The sequence below is a fragment of the Balaenoptera borealis genome (assembly GCF_965194805.1).
Source record: "Balaenoptera borealis genome assembly, chromosome: 1".
NCBI classification, from domain to species: domain Eukaryota; kingdom Metazoa; phylum Chordata; class Mammalia; order Artiodactyla; family Balaenopteridae; genus Balaenoptera; species Balaenoptera borealis.
Genome location: NC_138860.1, coordinates 127,098,174 through 127,124,758, shown reverse-complemented (window position 1 = coordinate 127,124,758; position 26,585 = coordinate 127,098,174). Strand labels below are relative to the sequence as shown.

The 26,585-nt window shown below is 38.5% G+C and overlaps 1 protein-coding gene across 5 annotated transcripts in view; it reads left to right on the top strand.

Annotated features, from left to right (window-relative positions):
• The first annotated feature begins 9,017 nt into the window (after positions 1 to 9,017).
• AK5 (adenylate kinase 5) overlaps positions 9,018 to 26,585 on the top strand; it is a 252,647-nt gene continuing 235,079 nt past the window's right edge. For 2 of the 5 annotated variants that reach the window (XM_082355606.1, XM_082355605.1), the window contains exons 1-5: positions 9,020 to 9,527; positions 13,793 to 13,979; positions 20,568 to 20,735; positions 24,658 to 24,827; positions 24,925 to 25,038. In XM_082355606.1, coding sequence (XP_082211732.1) covers positions 9,468 to 9,527; positions 13,793 to 13,979; positions 20,568 to 20,735; positions 24,658 to 24,827; positions 24,925 to 25,038 — 699 coding nt within the window. In that variant the 5' untranslated portion in view covers positions 9,020 to 9,467. Of the gene's footprint in view, positions 9,528 to 13,792; positions 13,980 to 20,567; positions 20,736 to 24,657; positions 24,828 to 24,924; positions 25,039 to 26,585 lie in introns of all 5 variants that reach the window. The other 3 variants (XM_082355607.1, XM_082355609.1, XM_082355608.1) reach the window with 3 other exon arrangements.

Genomic DNA, 26,585 nt, shown 5'->3' with positions numbered 1-26,585 from the left:
TTCAAAAAAGCAAAGTGGCGTAAAGGGAACTATCAAAAACCAGGGGATACCTGTACAAGCACATTCTAGAGAACACCAAGGAAGAAATTACTTAAATCCACCAGGGCTGAATATAGATGGCTTTTATGAAGAAGGTACATTTAAGTGGATCCTTGTAGCTATGGGAATATTTCACTAAGTGGAAAACAGATGAAATTAATAATAAGCTGAGGGAATCAAATAAATAAGGGCTCAGAAATACAAAAGTATAGGACTCATAGGTCACATGTGATCAGTATAGTGGAAGATATACCTAGTAAGGTAAACTGGAATGAAATAATGGAGTGCTTGGAATTCCGTGCTAAAAAAATTACAAGTTATTCTCTACACCAGCACTTTCCAAAAGAACTTTCTGTGACGAGAGAAATGTTCCATATCTATATCTATATTTATATCTAATTCCATCCAACATGGTGGCCACTAGCCACACATGACTACTTAGTACTTGCAGTGTGTCTAGTTCAACTGAGAAACTAAAGTTTTAATTTTATTGTTTTAAAATTATTATTAAATAATGTGTTAAATTTAAATAGCCATAGGCGGCTAGTGTACCGTATTGGACAGTGCAGACAATGGTAGCCACTAAAATGTTTGCACAAGAGAGTGACATGATTGGAGAAATGCTTTAGTATTAGTTTTCCTTTGCAAAATCTAAAATGTTGATTTATTTGGGGAAGGGACCTCTTTAAATTAGTCACTGCCCATGTTATCTCTAGTAGATATTTAGTTTTATGATTTCACCTAATTAGAAAAACACTGTGAATGCTAATTAATTGTATTATAGAAGAACAGTTAATAGAGAAAATGTGATTAAATGAAAAAGATTTTAAAAAACAGTAGCAGATGGTAAATTCTGGTAAGTTTTAAAAATTTCTAGCACACCAACATGAATGCCTTGTGACTCTTGAGAAACAGCACATTTCATTCCTTGGATGGAAAGATTGTATCTTACTCATCCTAAGCTGATTAATATATGTATTACTAATAGACTGTTCATAAGACATATAGTAAAAAGACAAAAATAAGCAATGTAGACACTTAAAAGGGCATACTGGTTCTGACACATATGTGTGATTTAGAAATTTTAGGCCTCTAGGCTCACAGAATTGCCATTTTTCCATAATGATAAAAAAGAATAATAAAAACTCAAATGTGTTCTTTGCATTCTGTGAAAACAAACTTAAAAACATAAATTGATGTCATGGATTTATTTTTCTCTGGGGCTTCTATGAGACTCAAAAAAGCTTTTACTTCAAAGCTTCTGTCAGAATATTCATTTAAGTCAAAATGAAAATGCTTCTCTATGTATTTTAGCTAGAGCATTTAAATTTAGAAGCTCCTTGGAGTTCAAGTTGTTTCCTTATTTGTATTTATCTTAGCCAAGTTAGGTTGACTGGCGAAGACCCGATTTGATGGAATTACAGATTTCCCACTGGTAGGTAAAATAGTCATGTCGATGAATGGACATTGAAATCCTAAAACATTAAGTTCCAAGTATGTTCCTGAAATAACTGGAAATTCCTCTCTTCTACTTGCACAAGAGGTTGACTTCCTGCGACATGTACATTAACCTAACATGAGCTCAGATGGCCGCACTTAAGCCAAAGGTTGTGTATGAAAACAGAAAATTGGTCAGTGAGTAGCAGAGAGAACTCACCATGTGCCAGGCCTCCTTCAGAGCAAGTCAAAATTCCATTCCGTGTATCTGCTTTTCTAAGTTAGCAAGCTACTTGTGGCCAATTAGTTAATAGTCTACTACCCTCAGGCCAAAAAACATGAAGTCATCCTTGATGTTTTCTCTTTCTCTCATATACCACATGCAATCTGTCCAAAAATCCTGTTTGTTCTATCTTCAAAATATATCTAGAATCTAACCAGTTCTCATCGCCTCTACTGACTTCATCTCTTATCTGAATCACATAGCCTCCCAACTGTTCCCCATGCTCCTACCTTTGCCCTCTGACCTCTTCCTAAACCAGAAGACAGATGTGCCTTTAAAAAACTTAAGTCAGATAGAAAACAAACTTATGGTTACCAAAGGGGAAAGGTGGTGGGGAGGGATAAATTAGGAGTTTGTGATTAACATATACACACTGCTATATATAAAACAGATAAACAATAAGGACCTACTGTATAGCACGGGGAACTCTACTCAATATTCTGTAATAACCTATATGGGAAAAGAATCTGAAAAAGAATAGATATATGTACACCTGAAACTAACAAAACATTGTAAATTAACTATACTCCAATATAAAATTTAAACAAATTTTTTAATATACGTCAGGTCATGTTAGTCTTGGCTCAAAACCCTTCACTAATTTCCCATTTCATTCAGAGGCAAAGTCTAAGAACTTACTAGGTTTACAAGGTCTTACGTGATTTGGCCGCATTCCCCTCTGCCCTTCCCCTCCTTCACTCTGCTCCAGTCAACCCACTCCCTTGCTGCAGCCAAAACATGTCAGGCATCCTTCCTCCCTAGGATATTCAAACTGGCTGCTCCCCCAGATACTGGCAGGGTTAACTCCCTCACCTTCTCAAATCTTTGCTGTAATGTCACGTTCTCCATGACACCTTCTCTCACCACTCTACTTAAAATTGTAATCAGCCACAGGCTCATGAAAAGATGCTCAACTTTGCTAATCATCAGGGAAATGCAAATCAAAACCACAATGAGATATCACCTCACAGCTATCAGAATGGCTATCATCAAAAGTTTACAAATAACAAATGTTTATGAGGATGTGGAGAAAAGGGAACCCTTGTACACTGTTGGTGGGAATATAAATTGGTGCAGCTACTGTGGGAAACAGTTCGGTGGTTTCTCAAAAAACTAAAAATAGAACTACCATATGACCCAGCAATTCCACTCTTGGGTATATATCTGAAAAAAAATGAAAACACTAATTCGAAAAGATACATGCACCACAATGTTCATCGCACCATTATTTACAATTGCCAAGATATGGAAGCAACGTAAGTATCTGTCAACAGATGAATGGATAAAGAAGATGTGGTATATATATATATATATATATATATATATATATATATATATATATATATATACAATGGAATACTACTCAGCCATAAAAAAGAACTAAATTTTGCCATTTTCAACAGATGGATGGATTTGGAGGGCATTATGCTAAATGAAATAAGTCAGACAAAAATAAAAACTGTATGATATTGCTTATGTATGGAATCTAAAAAATATAACAACTAGTGAATAAAAAATAAAAGAAGCAGATTCACAGATATAGAGAACAAATTGGTGCTTACAGGGGGGAGGGGCAATATAAGGGTAGGGAACTGGGACGTACAAACTATTGGGTGTAAGATAGGCTCAAGGATGTATTGTACGACATGGGGAATATAGCCAATATTTTGTAATAACTGTAAATGAAAAATAACATTTAAAATTGTATAAATTTTTTTTAAAAAACTGAAACTGTCCTCTGGCCCTCCTTACTCTCCTCTGCTTTTTCTTTTTGTATGGTATTTATCACATTCTAACAACCTATATCATTTATAAATATAAAAAATATATATGATTTATAACATTATTTTATTGTTTCCACCTTCTAGATATACGTTATACGCATGTATTTTATTTGTCTATGTGCTGAGCTGCACAGCAGTGCCTGGCACATACTAGGAACTCAAGAAATATTTGACTGAATGAATGATTATAAAACACTATTTTCCTTTTAATTTGTGTAGCTTAATCATGTATTTATAAACCATTATATTTCTAGACATTACAAAGACATTGTCTGAGTTAGATTTTCTCAGCACCTAAACTTCCACATGGTAAATCAGGAATCCCTACAAATGGCATTAACTCTTTCTAGTCATCATGGTGCAATTTTAAAAGGTTTCAACCTATTTGTTTTAAAAAAATATTAGAAAGTTTACTTTTTCCTGCTAGGATATCTTTCTAAATTTCTTTGGCTGAGTCCTAAGCATTCTACACATATAGACACAGATAGTTCATTCTTGCATTCATGCATATCTATTTTAAGCCAGACATTGTCCAAAGCACTGAGAAAACAGAGATTTCTAGGACATGGTCCCTACTGATGAGGAGCTCAGAATCTTACAGTGAGAGAGACTAAACTGTAAGTAAATTATTACTTACAAACAACATAGTGTTGAGAGCAGCAATTTGACTCTAAGTGCAATAATAAAGGCACAAGCAAAGGGCCATGGATTGCAAATTCACTTTTGATCTGCTTATTAAATGATAAAATAGCATGGAACTGTTAGGAGGGCATGGGATTTAAGAATGAGATGGTCTTGGGTTTGAATCCCGTACTTCACCATCTTTTACTTTTTAACATATGTCTTTATTGAAGTTTAATATACACACAGAGAAGTGCACATTCTATTTGCACAGCTGAATGCATTTTCACAAGATGAGCACACCCGTGTAACCTGCACCCAAATCAAGGAGCAGAACGTAAGCAGTTTCCCCTAAATCCTTCTTGAGCTCTCTCTGTCACTTCATCCTCCTATGGGTAACCACTGTCCTGATTTCTAACAGCATAGATTTTTTTGGCCTGTTTTTGTTCTTTATATAAATGAAATCGTACAGCTTGTATATTTTGTGTCTGGTGATTACTCAATAGTATGCCTGTGAGACTCATCCATGTTGTTACATGTAGCTGTAGACTGTTGATCCTCATTGCTTATAGTATTCCATGCTGTGAATCTAACACAATTTATGTGTTCTACTTGTTGGTGATCATTGGAGTATATTTTAGTTTAGGACTATTTAAAATAGTGCTTCTGTGAAAATCCTAATACATATCTTTTGGTGAATATAAAAATACATCAGCTTCAATAGTTATTCCCAGTTTTCTAAAGTGGTTGTGCAAGTTTACATTCCCCCAGTAGTGTGTGTGAGTTCTGTTCTAAGTGCTTTTTTTTTTTTACCATATACATATTCATACGAGTCATGTACCTTTGTGTCCCCACCATAACAGCCTACCTCCACGTATCTACCTCTATCATATTATTAAAACATAGTATTACATTTACCTGTACTTAATTACTACAAGTCCATGTCTCCCTACTAGACAGTGAACGCTTTGAGTCTTGCTGTTTGTATTCGTAGCTCCAAACACAGGTCTGGATCATATAAGGTTATTTCATAATTGTTTGATCAATGAATATATTAATGAATAGATAGATCAGTATATAGGATTTTCCTATTCTTAGTGTATAAATTATATACTTGGAAATTTTCCTAAAGCTTTCAGACATTGTAGGAGAGTTTTCAATCTCTTACCTCTAACCTCCACTAACCCCAAAATTCCTAGAGGTCTTTGAGATCCAGAATCCAAGTGTCTGGCTTAGCTACTCGGCCAGTGTGGAGAAAAGAAATAGAGCATAGGGAAATTGTGCGTTGGCTGAAGAGTTGTGTTATACATCATTATTTCAGCCTGCATTTACCCCAGATTTCACAGACCAGTATGTATACCCCACATTTACAAAAGAGTAAAAGCCTCAGAAAGACCTTCTAAAAAAAACCCTGTAAATAAGGGGCATACTTATCAGGCCAATGTATACAATATGGATAGTCTCATGTATTTAGATTTTTTTCTGGATAAACAAAATATTTACAAACGGCCCTGAAAATACAAATGGCCCAGTGGGTTGTCAATTAGTGAGGGAAACAGAATAATTAGGAGGGAGATATTGGGGTTTTTTTTTGTGCAGAATGAGAGAAATTCAACACTCAAGATTTCAATAAATAGGAATGTTGTGTTGTCTTTTCAACCTCTGAATCATGAAAAAACTTTCAAATAGAAAAGAACCTTAAACAATTAGAAAATCTATAGAGATAAACTTGTTGTTAAACATGTTTTGTTGTTGTACTTGTGTTTTGAAACACATTTCCCCTCAAATACAAAATAACATCTGCTAAAAAAAAAGAAAGGAAGGAAGGGAATAGGAAAGGAAGAATGGAAGGTTGCAGGCCTTTGTAACATCGAAAGGCATGGTGATGATGGAGTTCTAAGGAATGAGGATGCATAGGGATTTGCAGTTGCACTGATAGTAACTTCTAGTATAATCTTGGAATTAGGCTCTCTGAATCTCAGTTATTTCATTTACATAATGAAAGTAATACATATCTCACAGGTTGATTTGAGAATTAAATATGGCATATGCAATCTACTGTATAAAGTGCTTGTCACAATGCCTGACTCATAACACTCAATGAATTTTTACCTTGTATTAGGGCCAAACTTGACATGACATCATTACTATCAACTATACCAGGGCCTGTGGTAGATCCCGTTAGACTCCTCTCCTGGGGTGAGGAACTGCAACGGGAGAAATATTTGACACTTTATCAGCAAAATTTTCTGCAGTTAAACTTGCCCTATTTAAATTATAAATGGCATACATATCTGTTAGGAATGAATGAGCATTTAAGCATGGGTTCCAACCATCTCTGTGGGGTTTGGTAAGTTGCTGCCCTGGGTACAGAGCCCTTGAGCCTTCTCAGGTGGATGCAGCCAATGGTCTCTCCCCTGAGACAGCTGCTTAATAGCGACAGAGCAAGGTTCAGCCCTTTGCTGAGACATCGCCTGTGTGTCAGCAGTGAGCTAGAGAAACATTCCCACCAAGAGGCTCCTCCTCAAGGACGTCTGGATCTTTGGAAAGTTCTAGCTATCACCTCAAAGGTTATCACCATTCCCACTTGCTCTGCTACTTCCAGCAAACAATCTGGACTCCACCCCCTTGCATCAAATCAACAGTTAAGCATGTTTGATTTTCATCATTACATTTATCACTATCTGATATGTTCTCACTTATGTCTTTGGTGGGAGAGGGGTTAATTGTTTATCTGCTCTTCATTTATCTTATGTTGTTTCTGCATTTTTATTTGCTTATTGTCCATCTGCACTTCTTACACGCACTCTCCAGGAGAATGTACATTCCTTGACAGAAGGAATTATGTATGTCTTATTCACTGCTGTATAACTCAGCACACTCTCCCAATGTGGGAGCAGAAGAGATTCTGCCTGGAGACACTAGGTATGCAGTAAGCATCTTGATTCCTTGCAATGATGTATCCCCAAGTAAACAAAGGAACGCTTTATTTACCCACCCTTAGAATCTCATATCAGGGAGCGATGAGCCGGCTTTCCCATGGCAAGAATGTATTTGTTGCTCCTTGTCCCTTCTATTCCCTCTCTTCCAAACAATCAGCCTGGCTTTTAAGCATTACACTTCCCCCATATAGCCCTTCCATAACAGGCTACAACTCCCTTTGCAAAATTAATTGTGAATACTTGCTTCTTTCGTACGTCTGGAACACACCAAAAAGCACTGATTGTCAGTGTATGAGGCTACCTGAAAATCTGCCATATCTCCAGCTACTACGTTTTTTCAGGCTATTTAGAATATTTAGTGCAATGCAGTCTTCATTATCCACTCTCTTTATACAAGCAAGTTGCCATCCTTGCCTGACTACACTAAAGTGCATTTAAAATCATATATCCATTCAGGATTCATTCCTCCCTAGGAGAGAAGATATGAGCTGTACTCTGCCAAATTCTTGTCTGTAAAGGGTGACCTTGAAAGGTCCCGCAGACAGTGGCCTCTTCAGTCCTAGGCGCTTTGCCTCAGCTGTGCCTGCTCATAAAGTAAACTCTCAGGCCATGGATCCTGGTAGGTATCAAGCACTGTTGCACAGGGAACAGACAATGCTTCACTACTGCCAAAACCTGCTCTTAAATAAGGTAAAGAATGTCAGAAGCTGGAACTGTAAATGATGTGGCATATTCTGAGGGCAGAAACCAATTTCTATGGAACACCTGCCTTACTTAAGGCTACCATATGACACATGGTTTCACAAGTGTTCAGAAAACTTCATTTACTTTACAAAACTCAATTAATTCTTGAGTTCCCTTCCTGGATAAAACAAAACTGCAGCTATAGTGAAGGCATGAGTAGCAGTCTTTACTGTGACAAGAAATAGAACCAAGAAAAGATCTGCAAAAGATGAACTTGAAATGGACATCCAGACACTGGTTTCTGGAAGCAGTGGCAGTGTTGCCTCTCTCCCTGGCCTGATCCCAGATGGCAATGCCTATCAGAGCCTCCTTTCCTCTGACATGCCCTCCCACGTGTTGGGTCTTGTACAGAATTAGAGGTCATGTTCCCAGGGCGGCATGGACCATTTTCAAGCAGGCAATGAAAAGACATCATAATGGGGGAAATGGGAAGATACTTGACCCGTAACGCTGCTTTATCCCACCAACCCATACCCACCCCAGGGTGCACCAACGGCCCACGGTCCACCAGCAGCACCCTCCTCCGATCGGATTAACGGTGGCATCCAGTCACTACCAAGCACGTTTCCAGTTTAAGCAGTCTCCGGCTCTCAACCACCACCCACTTCTCGCCTCCACCTTCCCATTCCTCTCTACAGACATAATTAACTAGTTGATTACTTACTAATCCTTCTGTTAGGGAAGAGTTCAGCCTCACTGTAAGGCCTTATTCTGAAATCTGTAAGGATTTGTAACACTAACAGGGAAAAAAATTCGAGACCAGCTAGCAAAACTTTCCTGAAGGATAGAAATACTCAAGATCTAAAAATTATCTTAAGGGGATGGAGTCAACACCCTCAATCCCCTTTTCTCCTTACTCCCAGCTCCCTGTTATGAAGGATCGGTAACCTTAGGAATAAACGATAAATTCTGTGACATTTAGGTTTCTTCCTGGGAGCTCCTCGGGCATGCAGGAGTAACTCGTGTGTGTGGTGGGGGGTGGGGTCGGTGGGGGTGTCGGGAGAGGTGAAAGGGTCGCACGTCGCTACAGACCCCGACTCTGTTCCTTTGGCCACCTGGTCCCAGGTTGCTGCGTCCCGGGGGCGGCGCGCGCAGGGAAGCGCGGCGCCCGGCGGTGGTGTGACACGGAGGGGCGTGACTGCGAGCCCCCCGCGCGCACCCTTCCCCACCCCCGCGCCCCGCTCCGCTCGAGCAGCGTGACTGGCCGCCGCCGTCGCCGCCCGCAGGCCGGGTTCGGGAGGCTCAGAGCGCGGCGCGCCGAGCGGGACAAGCAGGCGGGCGGGCTGCTGCCTGGCGTCCGCCGCGCTGTCCTCCTTCCTCCGCCCCCTCCGCCCCTCCGCTGGCGGCCGCGCCGCCTAGAGCCCGGGAAGCCGCGGCTCCGAGCCCGCAGCTCGGGCGTGGGGACCAGCACCGCGGCGGGGGCGACGGGAGCGCTGAGACCACAGTCGCCGCGGAGAGGCGGAGGGGGCGCCCGGCCTGGGGAGGCAGAGCCGAGCGCGTAGTTGCGCGTGAGAGCGAGGGCTGCGCGGCGCTCGGCGCGGACACCGCCAGCCCCAGCCCAGATCGCCGCAGCCCGGGAGCCTCCCGCCTGCGCCCCAGGGCGCTCGCGGAACAGCCATGAACACCAACGAAGCCAAGGAGTATCTGGCCCGGAGGGAAATCCCGCAGCTTTTCGAGGTAGGGGGCTAGGTCTGGCAGAGAGGACGGGAGGATCTGGGGAGGGCATCCCCGGGGTTCCGGGTGAGAGGCCGCTCCCCGTCCCACCTTGCAGACGCGGGGCACGGAAGTGAAGGCGCTTGCGGAAGCTTGCTCGCCCGCTTGCCCAGGGGTAGCTGTCTGTTTGGCGGGTTGCGGGGTCCTTGTCGGATGGCTGGACTCAGAAGCCTCCATCTCGAAAATCAAGTTTGTCTTCGAACCGGGTTCTGGAAGCAGGCTTTCCCCAGCGCATCCCTCCCATGTGGACCCCCAGGATGGGCTGCTGGCAGCGGCCGGCCGCGCTCTCCCGGGGCGAGGATCAGGCTAGGTGGGTACGCTGGCGCCCAGCAGCCAGCAAGGACTCGGAACTGGGAATCGAGAGCCTTAGTCCCTTCGCGCGCCGAGGGTTGGGACCCCCGCGTTGACGGGGAAGTGAGGACGAAAGCAGCCCTCCACAGGGACAGCTTGGAGGAGAGGGATGAAGATGCAAAAAAAAAATCCAAACCCATCAAGTGCAGCGCTGCCTCCCGGGTGGCTGTCACCCAGCGCTGCTCTGCGCTTTCGGTGAATGAACTCCTGAGCACGTTTCCCCGTCACCTTGGAAGGGATGCTTCTCCTTCCTCGCCTCCCCAGCCCATAGCTTTCGCCTGCCCTCACCAACCCATCTAGAGAAGGCTAGTCGGAGACGGAGTGGCGAGGCGGGCGTGACTCCTGTTGCTCCCGTCTTCCGACCGCATCACGGCATCATCTGCACCAGAGACCCGGGGAATGGGGAACACTTTGGGAATGTGGGAGAGGAGGCTTGGTGGATGAACTAGAACCTTGGTTAGTTCTCAATCATAGGCTACGTCGCGGATCGTCTTGTTTCCTTTCCTTCTCTCCGTATTTGAATTTTAGAACATTCCTGAATCCTATGTGTTTTTACTTAGGTTAAGGAAAAAAAAAAAAAAAAATAATGGAAGCGAGCCAAGCTTCATAGAGCGGGCTCTGAAACCTGTTCCCCCATTTCTGAAAGATGATAGACTGTAGTCTCATGTGGTAAACTAAAAGTTATGCGTTGCTCTTTCTCCTATTTGGGGGGTTTGTTCTGCTAAAAGGGATTTTATAACACTACTTGGGAAAATAATTTTGTCTCTGTTTTCCCAAATTATCTTTAAATGGGCCGCCATAATTACAGATCTCCATTTTCCTCTCACCTCCATAAGCCACCGGTTTCAGGTCCATCTGAAGACAAGATTTCCAGGTAAATCGCCCACTGAGCACAAGCCTAGTATGTGAAACCCCAATCTAGCGAGTGCGTTACTAGTATTTGAAAATAATCAGGAGGTGTTGCATAAGGACAGGTCTTGGGGGTATGCAGGATTTTTGTTAAGAATTTTTCTTTTCTTTTTTTAATTTTCAAAAACTAAATATGGAGATGAAGAGCTGAAGGGTTTTGTCATAAATACTACTACTGAGATCAATGTCATCCCTAAAAGAGTAATTAGAAACATCTGCAACAGGGCCACCTGATTGCAAAGTGCTTCTTAATAGTACATCTTTTTTCTGTATACATGTGAGTACTGTTTTTCCCCCTTGGTAACCACAGAGAATTTTGATAGTTTGTGTATGAAAATCTACAGTGTATGCAAATAAGTGATGGCAGGCATTTTTGTTCAGGTGCTATGCTTTTCCTTGGCTTTTCTGCATATGAATGGGTGTTTTAAAATAGTGCACACCCAGGAAAGGAAGTCAACTTGCTTAGGTGAAATACAGATATACAGTGTACTTAAATGCAAGGCAATGGGAAGCTGGAAGGAGACTGCTGGTGACCTCCAAAAGCTCCATCCTTCCAGTAAGAAGAATCTGTGTTGTGCACAGCACAAGAGAGAAGTAAAACTTGGCAGTTCTCCATGTGATGAGTGTAGACAGCAAAAGCAAATGCTTTAAGTTTGAGGGAGATTTTCTCCCTCAAAACCACAATGTAGGTATACAAAATTTCTAGGCATACAAAGTTTAGCAATTAGATATCTATCAAGCCCAAAACATTGGTCACAGTTGTGGATACTAGACACCATTGTAGACCAAGTGATTGATTATTGAATCTACATATTGTCAAGCAACTAGCTGTATCTAACTGACCTTTTCAGATTTCTTTCTGACTTGAAACATCACATGGGCTAAATGGGATATCTCTGGAAGGTTCAAGTTTGAAATGTGTTTGCATTTTTAGATTAAATGTTAAAACAAAAACCACTTTCCCCTGATGAGTTCTTAACTCTAGCTAACCTTATGGTGTATATATTGATCTTGTATCGCTGTACCTTAGAGCAAAGATTTGGCAATTAATTTAAATACTGGGGCAAATCAAATTAGATTGTTCAAGTTCTCAAAGGGTTGACTCAAGTAGACCGAGTAAAAAATGTTTGCTGGTTGTTTTGGATCCCCTATGGTGACTGACTATTAGAAGAATGGATTTAAATTATCTATGAAGGAGTGGACCTCATTCCCCCTTCTAAAATCAGTACCCTTTGTGGAGTCAGATATGTTTAGGGAGGCTGGAACCATATTTTCCAGTAAAAAAAAAAAAAAAAAAATCTTCATTGAGTACGTTCACTCATTTTAGGCAATAATAGGGATAAAAAAACTAAAAACCTAATCTTGAGTGACTCGAATTGCAGTTGGATTATGTATGGGGCACAGAAAATCTGGCACTTTTTAAATCCCATATCATATTTTTGCAAGATGTAGAGAGAGGAATATATGGGTTTTGGAATCAAAACCATTGAGTTGGAATCCTAGGCCTACGAGTTTCTAGCTGAGTAACCTAGATCAACTCACTAACATCTCTGAGCCAGGATTTCCTGGTCTATAAATGGTGATAATAATGCCACATAGGACTGAAAGTGCATTGGGTAAGCTAAAGCATGCAAAGATACAGAGTAAGCCCTGCCACAGAGTTAGCTACACTGAGGTAGGAGGAATCCGAGGAGTTAAACGCAATGTGTGTGTATCTGTGTGTGTGTGTGTAGCACAGACCTTGACATACAAACTGGGTGTGGATGCCCAGGTTAGTTTTTTCTGCTCCCTCTGCAGTTGAACTCCTCTGATTGAACATTCTAACCTACATTATTTAGGATTTCAGAGAACAAATGTACCTGGTAGGAACTGCCTACCATTTAGAGCAAATTGCACAAGAATAATTTGAAAATAAAATACTGTATTTAGGAAAGATGTCAGCTTTTCAAAGTGTCTATGTTTTGTGCATTAATAATGGTGATAATAATCCTCTATGCTTTTTCCATGAAATATTCCAAAGGAAAATATTTTGCACATCAGTTCAGTTCCCAGGAATCAGCATTTCCAAATTTATAGCATTTTTAGAAATTAGTACTTATGAAATATCAGACACCAGGTTTTCCTCTGCAATTTCAATGGATATTGTAGTGATTTATTATATATCAAATGTTTTTCTTTAAACTCAGTCTTTATGTTTTGAGTGAAATTTTTTTTCTAAGTAGAGAACAGTTCAGTATGTACCTACCATGTGCGAAGGAAAGTGTCAGAGGCTGGATATTGCGAAATAAATAAGACCCACACTGTACTGTTGAAGAGTTTATAGGTTAGAAGAGGAGACCAACACATAAACTGGTGGTTTTAGTATGAATGACAGGTAAGATAGTTTTTTCTGGGTATCATGAACACCAAGGAAGGGTGTTGGGTCCACAAGCCAACCTGAGGGCTCAGGGGAGACTTCTTGATGATGATGATGATGATGATTAAAACCACCAACATTTATTATTTACTATGTTCCAGGCACTTAATATGTACTTTACAAATATTTACATACATTATATGTATGTAAAATACATTATATTTACAAAATATTTACATTTTTTAATCCTTAAAAAACCCTCTGAAACTGAGGCTTGGAGCCTTTAAGGATGGGTAGGAATGAGATAAATCATGACTGGGGCATTTTTACACACTGCACTTTATCTCATATTGATAGGGTTCTTCCATTTTAAACAATATAGTTGGCCTTAATTGTTTAAAAGACAGAGAATGCTGAGCTGAAAACTAATTGGTCAAGAATTTGAGGAGGTATTTTAATTATTCAATCAGAGCATAATTTCAACTCTAATTGTTTTTTTTTTTTTTAATGCAAAGAATCAAAACAACCCAGAATTTAAAGATGGGATATACACTGTTTTGACAAAGGTGGTTTAAAAACATATTTTCTGTGGGCATATTGTGTTGTATTTCAGAGCCTTTTGAATGGACTGATGTGTTCTAAGCCTGAAGACCCAGTAGAGTACTTGGAAAGTTGTTTACAGAAAGTAAAGGAACTAGGCGGCTGTGACAAGGTGAAGTGGGATTCATTTGTAAGCCAGGAGAAGAAGACCTTACCTCCGCTCAATGGAGGGCAGTCACGGAGATCCTTTCTAAGAAATGGTAATGTATTCGTAGAATAATAGACAGTTTATAATTAGAGCAATTTTCTTTAAAACCTACCATACAAACTGTAGGCAATGATTTAATTTAGTAGGTTTCCCAGCACCTAAAAGGATATTTGGTCCTGTAATGTGACTATTCTGTCTCTGCTACCAATTCTAGTCACCTCCATGGTAAGACAAACAAAATTGCATACCGTTGTCCAGCACTTCACTAAAAGCTCAATGAAATTTTTTGCTGACTTCATTAGTTTTTTTTATTCTTCTTAATTAATTAATTAATTAATTTTTGGCTACGTTGGGTCTTCGTTGCGATGCGCGGCCTTCTCGTTGCGGTGCGCTGGCTTCTCATTGCGGTGGCTTCTCTTGTTGTGGAACATGGGCTCTAGGAGCGGGGACTTCAGTAGTTGTGGCATGCGGACTCAGTAGTTGTGGCTCACGGGCTCTAGAACACAGGCTCAGTAGTTGTGGCACACGGGCTTAGTTGCTCTGTGGTATGTGGGATATTCCCGGACCAGAGCTCAAACCCTTGTCCCCTGCATTGGCAGGCGGATTCTTAACCACTGCGCCACCAGGGCATTCATTGTAAAATGAATTACATTAGCAAACTGAATTTTTCTTAAAATTGCAAATTAGACTTTTCCAAATAAATGAGTAGATAACAGACAAAATTGATAGTTATTATATAACTACAACATTTTTTTATTAGCTCAGAAGAGATTTAACTTATTGCTGTGTTTCCAAATTCAGAGTTCATATTAATGCATCTGCATAAATGCATGTAAAGTTTATACTAGTTAACTCAAGAAGGATTTATTTAGCAGCTACTGAATGCAATGCATGAGATTAGGCATTTGGGTGCTACAGAAGAAATGGGATGCATAAACTTGTTTAACAATTTTAGGGATAGTTTGGAACTAAGAACTGGAATTCACTAGAGGAGATTCATGGTATTCCAGCTTTCTGAAATATGTGCTTATCAAAATTAGTTCAATATCAGCCAAGCAGCCTTTTGGGCTCCAGATAAAATTGAGAAGTACAATAATATGTGCAAAATGGAATCAGTTCCAATCAGAGGAAACCAATTAACTCTTTCCCAGTGGCCCAAATCATTCTATTTTCAAAATCTAAGCCATTCTCAAAAATTGTACCACGAAAAGTTTCAGTTATACAGACAGAATTTGAAGCAGAGACAATTCTATTTGCAATAAATACAAGGGGGAAATAAATCTTAGTTTGTTTTATCTTACTTAGTCATGACCCACTTAGATTTTATTTGAACATGATGTGGGGAAAAGTCAGAGTGTGTTAATTTTTAAGAAACACAAGCAGGGAGAAAAAGCAGAAATGGCATTGTCTCAGAAACATCTCCAGAGAGGAGAAGACTCCTTCTCTGTCAATGCAGGGTCACCACTAGGTGATTTAGGCTTGGGTGCTCAAGAGAGAACCTTTAACCAATTACCACTGCAGCACACCACTTGGTAAATTACTGCTTAAGTGAACAAAATGATATTTTTGTGAGCTTGAAGGGTTCATACACCTTCCCAAAAGGGCTAATTTCCTTCCCAGGGTGTCATCATACGTTAGAATCTGGCTCAATGTTAAATACATGCCCTAGGCCCTTGTTAAATCAAGTGACATAAACATGGGGAATTTCTTTTTAAACCTTAAAGCACTAACAAACCTTAGGTATTACTGGATTTAGTCTAAGATATTTTTATGTTCTTAAATTTAAGTCTAAGAGGATGTGACATTCACTTAGTCGAAAAGCTGGTTATATAAAGTGACCGTTTTGTAACAAAATGAAATTTGAATGCTTCTATTTTATACTGTTACTTGACTTGATTATATGTAGAAGCCAGGCAGGCCAAGTATGTAATAGAGAATGGTGGAGACTGTGGTCAAACTAGAGAACAGAACTAGCGGGAACAGTCATTGTCTAAAGGCAGTCAAGCACAAATTTTGGAAGAATGTCGAGCTGAACAAAGCACATCTATGAGGCTACATTGGGCCCACAGATGACCAGTTTGGAACTCTTGATCTAGCAGGATAAGCTAAAATAGGAATGGAAAATGTAGATTTAACTTTCATTAGAACTGAAATCACTTGTTAATTTTAGAATCTCCACATCTGCTAGTACTTTACCAGAATTCCAACTCAGAGATCTTTTAATTAATCATCAAATAAAACCTTTCACATACTATGGTGACAAGAATGTTGTATCACACTGTCTAATATCTGGAACGTAGGCTAAAATACAGAAAATGGTTTCTAAACTGATTAATCCTATAATAATAAAATATTATTTTATGAAATGCTTTGCACATTTGTGCTTTGTAGGTTTTTAACTATGATTTACAGAATAGCTTATTAAAATCGACAAAATTGCTAACTTCCCTGTAACTTTAAGCACTATTATTATTTCTAGAAACAAAAAGTGATTAATGCATTTTTTTGCTGAAATATTGACATAGCCATGCTAATATATAATTATCATGAAAAATTATTCTGTGAAATAGAACATTTTAATAATTTTTAAGCAAATTACTTTCCTAAGTAAAAATATGATAAAAGCAAGGATAAATTATTAGCTGACAGTTCTTTAAAGCATTGTACCGTAAATATGAGGTGAGCATCCATTTTTTTCTGCCATTTGTATACAATTGAACAAATAATTACTCACAAATAAGAGTTTTAGTTCCATAGCTCCAACTGTCCATAGAGCTTTTCTTCTGGAATATCTCATTGTCATCTTTACTCAACATGTCCAAAACCAAACATATCATATTTGCTTCAAAACCAGCCCTCCTTTTCTTATTTACATGAAGTCAGTCTATGAGTCAGTTGAGTAATAAAATAACCACTTATTGAGTACTGCGTGTCAGACACTCTTTTAAGAGCGAGAATGTAGCCACCAAAAAAGATCAAACATGGCACCTGCCCTTATAGTCTAGTGATGAAGTCAGGTGTTAAAAATATAATTAGAAGCACAATGGATGCTATAGAAAATACCATATGCTATAGAACTAACCATATTAACAGGAGATGGATCCAACCTAAGCCAGGGTTCAGGGCAGGCTTCCTGGAAGAAGTGATATGCTAATACTAAGAGACGGAAAGGTGAGTAGGTGTCAACTAGAGAAGGATGGAGGAGATTGAGAGTATACTAGGGAACAGAGAACAGAGATTCCTGACATAGAGGAAGAAGCCAGGATAAAGACAGGAAGGAGAGAAGCCCAGTATTTCTGGAACATAAAAGAGAGGGCAGAAAGATACTGGATGAAATGCAATATGTTCCTTATTCTTTTAGACTTGACACCTGGCAGTTGTTTTTGAACTGTCATCTTCTGTCATCTCTCATATCTGAATCCGAATCATGTCCTTCATATCCAGCCATTCGTTTCCATTTCCCCTGCTTGCCCTCTTGTCTAAGTCTTCACCTCTCACCTGTGAATTACTTTAACAGCCTCCTAGCTGCTACTCTTTCTGCTCCTAGTTTCTCCCTACTCAAATCCATTCTAACCACCACCAGATTAATTTTCCTAAAATATATATTTCATATTCCATCATGTCATTTCTCTACCCCCCAGAAACCTCCACTGACTTTCTACCAGATTAAAGCTAAACCCTTTACCCTGGTGATCAAGGCCCTCCACATTGTGGCCACACTCTACCTACCCATCTTCTGGCTTTTCTCCATGGGCACCATCTATTTCAGCAAGACTGTTCTCTTTGTTATTGGTTCAGCAAGTATTTATTGGACACTAACTTTGTGCCAAGCATAGTTCTAGCTCCCAGGGATACAAAGTTCCAGATAGGAAAGGTCCCTGCTCTTATGAAACTTATTCTAATGGGAGAGGACAAACAATGAATGAATTAGAGGCCTCTCAGATGGTGAAGTGGTAGGCACTGTGCAGAGCATTATTATAAGGGGTGATGTCCTTGAAATTAACTGGCTGGCTACCCTAGATTAAAAGGTCAGTAAAGTCCTCTTATAGGAGGTGACATTTAAGCTGAGGTGTGAATGACAAGAAGCAGTCAGCCATGGGATCAACAAGGAAAGAACATTTCAAGCAATGAACTGTGGTGTAGAAGCAAGCAACTCGTAGAGTCTACAGTAGTCCAGATAAATTATGGCGGCCTGGGGAAGAGTTGTGGTAGTGGAGATGGAGAAAAACGTGTGCATTTGGGATATGCTTTGGAGAGAAGTCTATGGGAATAGATATGAAGAGTGAGGGAAGAAGGTAATCAAGGATAATGCTTAGAGTTTTGCCCTGCGTTGGGTGAAGCAGTTCAATTTCAAGGCAGAACTGGATAATGTTGTTAGTGCCTTCCCTGACGTAGCCCTTCCCAGAATTCTCTAAAGAATACCCACTGTTGGGACTTCCCTGGTGACGCAGTGGATAAGAATCCGCCTGGCAATGCAGGGAACACAGGTTCAATCCCTGGTCCAGGAAGATCCCACATGCCGCGGAGCAGCTAAGCCCGTGCCTGCTACGGAGCCTGCGCTCTAGAGCCCACATGCCACAACTACTGAGCCCACGTGCCACAACTACTAAGCCCGGGTGCCTAGAGCCCGTGCTCTGCAATAAGAGAAGCCACCGCAGTGAGAAGCCTGCACACTGCAATGAAGAGTAACCCCCGCTCACCACAACTAGAGAAAGCCTGCGCACAGCAACGAAGACCCAACACAGCCAAAAATAAATAAAATTGAAAAAAAAAAAAAGAATATCCACTGTCATCTGTAGACTACTTCACTCTTTTCGTGGAATTAAAGTGAGTTCCATGAGTCAGTAGTCAATAACCTCATTTATTGTATCAACAGAGAATGGAAAGTTCTACCTGATCAACATCTCCAGAGGAAATGTGAGCATTATGCAATGCTAAAATCCAGTAATCCGCTTAGCCAGATTTCTCATGGCAGGCCAGGTGACCTCCGTCTCCTTTGTGCAGGTGCTTTTTGGGTAGTTAGGGCTTCTCTTTGCCTCCTTGAATACCAGCACATGGATGAGGAAGGAAAGATCCATGAATCAAACAGCAATAGCTGGTAGAGAGCATCTGCCTCACTTGGGCTTGCCAGCTCTGTCCTCTGATCTATTTGAACATGTCATTTGTATTTCCGATTCTGAGTCTTTGTGTTTCATTTCTACCAACTGAGAAATACTTTCCACTTTTCATCACCTGTTCTAGTCTTTCGAAGTTCAAGTCCTGCCTCTTTTGCAGTCTTTTTCTGCCACTCCTGCCCAAATGGATCTACCCATCGATTGAACTCCTATGGTGTTTACCATAAGAGATATTCATTTTAGCACTTATCCTGCCTGGTGTGCATACCGCTGTCAGATATAAGCATGTAAGCTCTAGTTTGTAAGCTCTGTGGGGACAGGACTACATCTTATTTTATTCTTCTACTGAACCATCCTCAACACACTAACATGTCTGACAATAAATAGCAAAGATTTATTGCTGTTGTAGATGTAAATTTAAATCTTCATAGTTACATTTTTAAATCAAGGAGGTTAAAGATAATAAATATTGGGAATGTAAAGTTAAATGATGTTGAAAGATGTTCCAAATACAGAAATTGTTTGCTACTCTTTACCTGTCTTGTGACAGTACCTTAAGTTTTTGTGCATTATGCCACCAAACCATTCCACTGGACTACAGTAGAGTACCTGGATCATAGTGAGTGCATATCTATATTTATGGATAAATGAAACACGTTGTGCATAAGCATTGCCTCCATCGGCCGCTGCATATGGTTATGAACGTTGTGAAGGTGTGCGCTACAAAACTCTAGGAGCACCATTTTCGGTGACCAGGATGTATACCAACTACCAAGCAAGACTAGGCAGTACTTAAGAAGGTTCCTGGAGGGCAGAGGTTGGCAACCTATGACCCATGGCCAAGTCTGGCTCACTGCCTGTTTTTTATAAACAAAGTTTAATTGGAGCACAAGCACATCCATTTGTTTATTTGTTTATTGATTGATTGATTGGTTGATTTAATTCTTGGCCATGTTGGGTCTTTGTTGCTGTGTGCCAGCTTTCTCTAGTTGGGTGAGCGGGGGCTACCCTTCGTTGCAGTGCGTGGGCTTCTCATTGTGGTGGCTTCTCTTGCTGTGGAGCACGGGCTCCAGGTGCGCGGGCTTCAGTAGTTGTGGCACGCGGGCTCAGTAGTTGTCGCTCGTGGGCTCTAGAGCGCATGCTCAGCAGTTGTGGCGCACAGGCCTAGTTGCTCTGCGGCATGTGGGATCTTCCCGGACCAGGGCTCGAACCCGTGTCCCCCGCATTGGCAGGCGGATCCTTAACCACTGAGCCACCAGAGAAGTCCCCATTTGTTTATTTATTGTCTACAACTGTTTTCCTGGCTAAGTGGAGTATGAGACTCTCTTCCTCAAAGCCCAAAATGTTGATTATCTGGCCCTTTAAGGAAAAGTTTGCTGACGACTTAAGGGGACGGGAGTCTTCTTCCAGTTGAAAAAAATCAGATTCATTTAATTTTTAAATTTCTTCAACTAATTGGTTAAGTGCAAAAAAATGTTTTATTGTGCTTTTTTTTTCCGTTTCAAAGTTATCTTACTCTTTTGCAGTAATGCCTGAAAATTCAAACTTTCCTTATCGACGGTATGATCGGCTCCCTCCAATCCATCAATTCTCCATAGAAAGTGACACAGACCTCTCCGAGACTGCGGAGTTAATTGAGGAGTATGAGGTCTTTGATCCTACTAGACCTCGACCAAAAATCATTCTTGTCATAGGTATGAGGACAGAAAGCAAAATTCTCATACTGTTGCTCACTTTGTTTATATATTTACATTTCAAAAATTATGTCAACTACACATCATATTTGCAAATAGTTGGATAATGACAAACAATGGAAACAAAAGCTTGAGAGACAGTAGATGGAAATATTTTTAGCATAATTTTCAATAAAACATATATTGTTATAATTATATAATCTAATGCTTATTGCACTTTTATAGAATCTCATTACAATGTCGTAGAAATTCTCTGTAATAAATCAAGATTTACCATCTTGTGGTTTTTATTTGCTTAATTTTTAACGTAGATAGCTGAATCCATTAGAAGTTTTCTAAACATATGTTTTTTCCCTTTAATTCAACAAATTGAATTTTTATTCACTATTAACTTCAGAGCAAAAAATAAATAACAATAATAATATGTTGGTAAAGATTCATATAAATGAATCTTCCTTATGACAGACTGGCACCAATGATAAAATCTAAGTTTGATGTTATTAGACAAGCAAATCTAATAGAATAGTGTTTTACACAGCACGTAACATCTGAGTATTAATGAAAATAAGAAGGATAATAGTTAATTTTTTAAATTGCCACTATGAATCTTATGTTGAATATGAAAATATCAGTCTGATGCCATTTCACAAGGATTAGATATTGAAAATGTCTTAAGTAATTTTGCAGAATGCATTTTTGACCACTTTTGCAAATTCTAACTTCCTCAGAAGCTATAAAATTTTGAAGAGACCTGTCAACATGAAATATTTGTAGTCATTGTCTCACTTTCCAATTCGACTCAGCTTTCACAAAGATGACCAAAAGCAAAAATCTAGCGGAAGATGTTAAAGCTATTCTAGCCAGTAACTGTTAACCGAGGGCCAAATGTATACAGCCCCCAAGCAAAGAAGTACTGCTCCCAGAAGATGTAACGATGATGGCAACTGGGGAAAAAACATGCAAATAAACACACCAAAGTAGAACAAGAATTTAAGTTCACCAGTCTAGAAGGAGGGATGTTTGTACATCTATAAGTGTAATAAAATTGCAAATATGTTTATCCCTGAATTGTTATATTATAGAAAAATAATTTTAAGATGACAGTACACAAATCAGCTTTCTAAAAGTCAAAATATTCTCATGGTTTATGGCAGCCACTATTATGCCATAAATCTCTATCTATTCTTGAAGATGGAATTTTTGTGTGTGTCCTTAAAACTTTGGGGTTCTTACCTAGAAGACAAGGAAATGCTTCATTAAAAAATAGAGCTACAGGTGGAGGATAATTGGAAATTATTTCACCATTTTATAATGAGATATTCTTTCAATTTTGCTTTTCTTGTTGTTAGTACAATATTGGTGATTATTATCAGGATAAACAAATGAAGGCTTGATTGTCCATGAAAAAGGTGTAATACCAGTTGTTCTTGTATAAAACAGCACATATATGTGAATTTTTTGTGCATTGTGAATTTTATATGAAAATGATTAAACTATTTCAGTAAACTAAGATCTGTGGAGAAGATATAAATGCTTAAATCTCCTACACTTCACAGTTCTTTTTTACTCAGTAAAATCAACTTGCTTCCCAAGGGTGTGATTTTGGTTTTAGACTTACACTGTGTGCTGTAACATTTTATGCATTACAAGAATGTTACAGAACCAATGAGTGTAAATAACTTTTAGAGGACTGAGATAAGAGAAGAACAGAAAAAGTGAATCTGAGGTTATCTGAGAAAATTGGGACAATTTTATGACTTTTGAGGAATTATAAAATAATTGTACCTGAACCTTACAAATTTTTATTAGTTCCAACCTGAAAGAGAGTGGGGGAGGTACAGATATCCACATCCAAATACGCAAAATTTCCCTTCTGGCAATACAGATTTTTTTTTTAAAGCTAACCTTCTTGGCACAGATATTAATGAATCTCTCTTATGTTAGCATAATCATAAAATCTGAGTTAGATGGATCCTAATATTTATAAGTAGTAGAATTAAATAAATATAGCAAAATTAAACTTACTCTGGTTTCAGGGAGAAGAAAGTAAGATTAATTTGTTAGGAAGCTCTGGTAATCAAACTCATCCAATCAATTAATGCTCTTCTCTGTCAATTGCGCTAATCGTATTTTTTTGTTGTCTGCTAATGCCTCCATTAATTGACAAAAAAATTTTTTTCCTTGAAGGTGCCATAACTTTCTTAGCATGTTTGAATTTTTTTAAATTCAATATGTTCTCTTATTTTGATGATTTTTCAGATCAGGTGTGAAAATATAGTTTATGAAAGATAACTTTCATTCTTCAGGGATCAAATTAGTTTGAATTTGTTGACGGCGTTGATCATGTAGCTATTTGTCTTCAAGCCAGTCCATGGTTTGCCCATGGCTTAATAGGCCAAAAGCAATTTGGAACCAAAACTTTTCATTTGTGAAGTAATGAATTTAATACAGTAGTAGTTTATAATGGTAAGTCTAATAGGATTGGATTTAGAGTTTCTTAGAAAGACAATGTCAAAGATGTAAACAAATTTCTATTATAAGTTTAATAAGGCAATGAAAAGGCAAAAACCAGTTTTATTAGGATCATTATTTGGGATTGAGGTTAAGGAAAGGGTCTCAGTATACTAGTATATTTTAGAATTCTGCACATCAAAATTTTTAAAGAGGAAATAAGCCCTAGCCAACCAAGTTCAGTCACTCAGAACTCTTCTTACAAAATCCAGAACAAAGCAAAGCAAACACCATTCTTTTTTGCTTATGTTATTTGCAACAAGAATTTTTTTAAATGTACTAAATAATGGTATGTAAAATGATTGTTACCCCTCAAAAAACTTGATAAATTGAATTAGTAGAGAGAACATCAACTCACCTTTCTATTGAATTTTTTTTTAATATTGCTTAACCAATTATAATTATGTTTCAGTGAATATCACCAAAAACAGTTCATTACTTATTATCATTGACTTTTAAAAATATTTTTTCTATAGTCAATAATTTATGATTAAGTATTTTAAAATATTTTATTTTTATAATTGCCAACAAATAACAAATCAGACTGGGATGATTGTTATGTGCTTTAGTTTGAAATTTGCTCAGACTTTAGATTCCAATTAGTCTAGGTTGTCTAGAAATATAAATTGACTAAAATGATGTAATATGATTTGGAAATAAAATCTGAGACATACATTTTATAATTTTTTAGTGCTTGTGCTTTTAAAAAATAAATGGCAGTTACTGATTATTGGTATTGATTTATGTTGCAAAATATTGATTATTTCATGCTAATGTATCACAAAATCAAAACTATCATGAGTTCTATGAAATTGTTCTACCTTAAAGATCTCTTCAATTCACTCTGCGTATTTATTGCCTAAAACTTCTTTTGAATTTTAAAGGATATAAGGCAAGGAGATGCATGAACAGACAATTCAAAGAAAGATTTAAATAAGCCATGTCAACATTGGTGTGCCTTTGGTTAAAACTAATTTTTACATTTCACGAAACTGCACATTAACTCTTTGTTCGGATGTAATACATTTCTGCCATTGCAGTCATTGTTTTTTGTAACTCATAGATTTTTCTTTGATTACAGAGGATAAAAGTATTAGAGTTTACACAGAAAAACGGAAGCGGTTTCTTTCAACTGCATTATTCAATTTTTAAAACTAGTAGTTTACTAAAATCGATAAGGGAAAAAATGTCTCTTTCATCTAATACAATCAATCACGACAATTCTACCCTTTCCTTGGCTAAATCTACACCTTCTCTGCATTCAGAGGTAGCACTGAGAATGCCACAAGTAGAATGGTTTCTGCCCTGGTACTGGTCTAGACTCTGCATCTCAAGATGATGATAATAGTTGTATAAAAGGGTGTTTCTTATTGTATCAGAAGGTCCCAATTTTGCCTGTTTTAAATGATAGGTGGTCCAGGAAGTGGAAAGGGTACTCAGAGTTTGAAAATCGCTGAACGTTATGGATTTCAGTACATTTCTGTGGGAGAATTATTAAGGAAGAAGATCCACAGTACCAGTAGCAATAGGAAATGGAGTCTTATTGCCAAAATAATTACCACTGGAGAATTGGCCCCTCAGGTACTGTTGTATAATTTGCTTCTATTCTGCAAAGATTTTTATACCGCTTGTGAGTGTAAGTTTAACTGTGGTTTTTCATCTTTTTTCTTAAAACAAGGAAACAACAATTACAGAGATAAAACAAAAATTGATGCAAATGCCTGAGGAAGTGGGCATTGTTATTGATGGATTTCCAAGGGATGTTGCCCAGGCTCTGTCTTTTGAGGACCAAGTAAGAATGTCTCCTTATCTTTTAAATGGCCTTTTTTTTTTTTTTTTGCTTAAATCTTTGAGATTAAAAATATATATATATTTCTTGGAAGACTTGCTCTTATTTGGAATGAATTCTAATCTGAAAATGAACAAGTACATTAATTTGGGTTGGCAGAAGGTCATTTCGTTGGCACACATGCTTAAAAACTGAAGACAGTCTCTGCCAAAAAGAAAAGATAAAAACCAATAATAGAATTCATTATTTTTTATCAAAAATGCAAATCTCTCTAACCTTTACTTCAGAATACTTTCCCTAAGATTGTATTTTTAATCTTTAATCACTTAAAACAAGCCTTATTCAGTACTGCCCGGGGATGTAAAATATCACCCTACACTCACAATCTTACCAGTTAAGGAAGCCCTCTTCACTGGGGTATGAAACACTAAACCACCTATCTATAACAAGGTAGGGTTCAGTTTGCCAAAGTTTACTCAAATTTGAGTAGACTATGCCTGCTCAATACCCAACAATCTATTTTAAAGAGGAATAAATCAATTAAAATATTTTGTATATCTATTTAATCTTTGAAAAGCTAGTGTGTCTAATTTTTCATTGAAAAATGTTAATTACAAATAATAACAAATTTTAAGTCCTGGTGTAAAAAGTGAACGTCCATTAATACCTTTCTTCCATTGCACTGCCCATCCTCTCCTGAGAAATAGAAATAGTGTTAAGCTTATTATATATCCTTCCAGGCCTTTTTCTACATACTACACTTTTACACACCCAGGCATGGACGTGTGTGCATGCTCATATACAAATGCAGTTTTAATTTTCATAGCTCTTTCCAAACTGTCCTCCAAAAAGAATTTTCCAAGTTATAGACCCATTGATGTTGAATAACAGTATATTTCTCCAGACCCTTTCCAACCAGATATAATTCATATTTAAAATTTTTGCCAACCTGGTAAGTAAGAAACAATATTTCACTTTTTATATTTATATTTCTTGAGTTATTACTGAGGTTAAGTATATTTTAAGATACTTATTCACCATTTGTATTTCTTCCCTGTGTGAATGCCTGCTTTCCTTTGCCTGTTTTTCTACAAACTTGTTTTTCTTTTTCCTATTTAGAGAAGCCTTTAACATATGACCGATATTATATCAAGGAGGACTAAGTCAAATAAGTTGTCAGTTTACGTCTCATATAAAAGAAGTGTGGAGTTAGGCAGTTCAAGGCCAAAGATAGCTTCATGAAAGCGGTCTTTGAATATTCACATTAACTGTTTTGGGGATGATTATTGTGCTGGAATATCTTTCTCCCCTCCTCAGACCTCTCCCTCCCACAGCAAGTCCAGAACCTCTTCTTACTCAGCTTAAGGGCTTGGTTCTAATTGCTCTGGCCTTGAAGAGAGAAAAACTAGAAAAATCAATTTTCTGTTTTTGCTATTGCTGCCAAATGATATTGCTGTGGAAAATGGGTACTATGTCAGCCATTCCATGTGATTCGTGGCTACAGTGGAAGCATGAGAGCCAAGCAGGCAGGAATTCACACCCAAACCTGG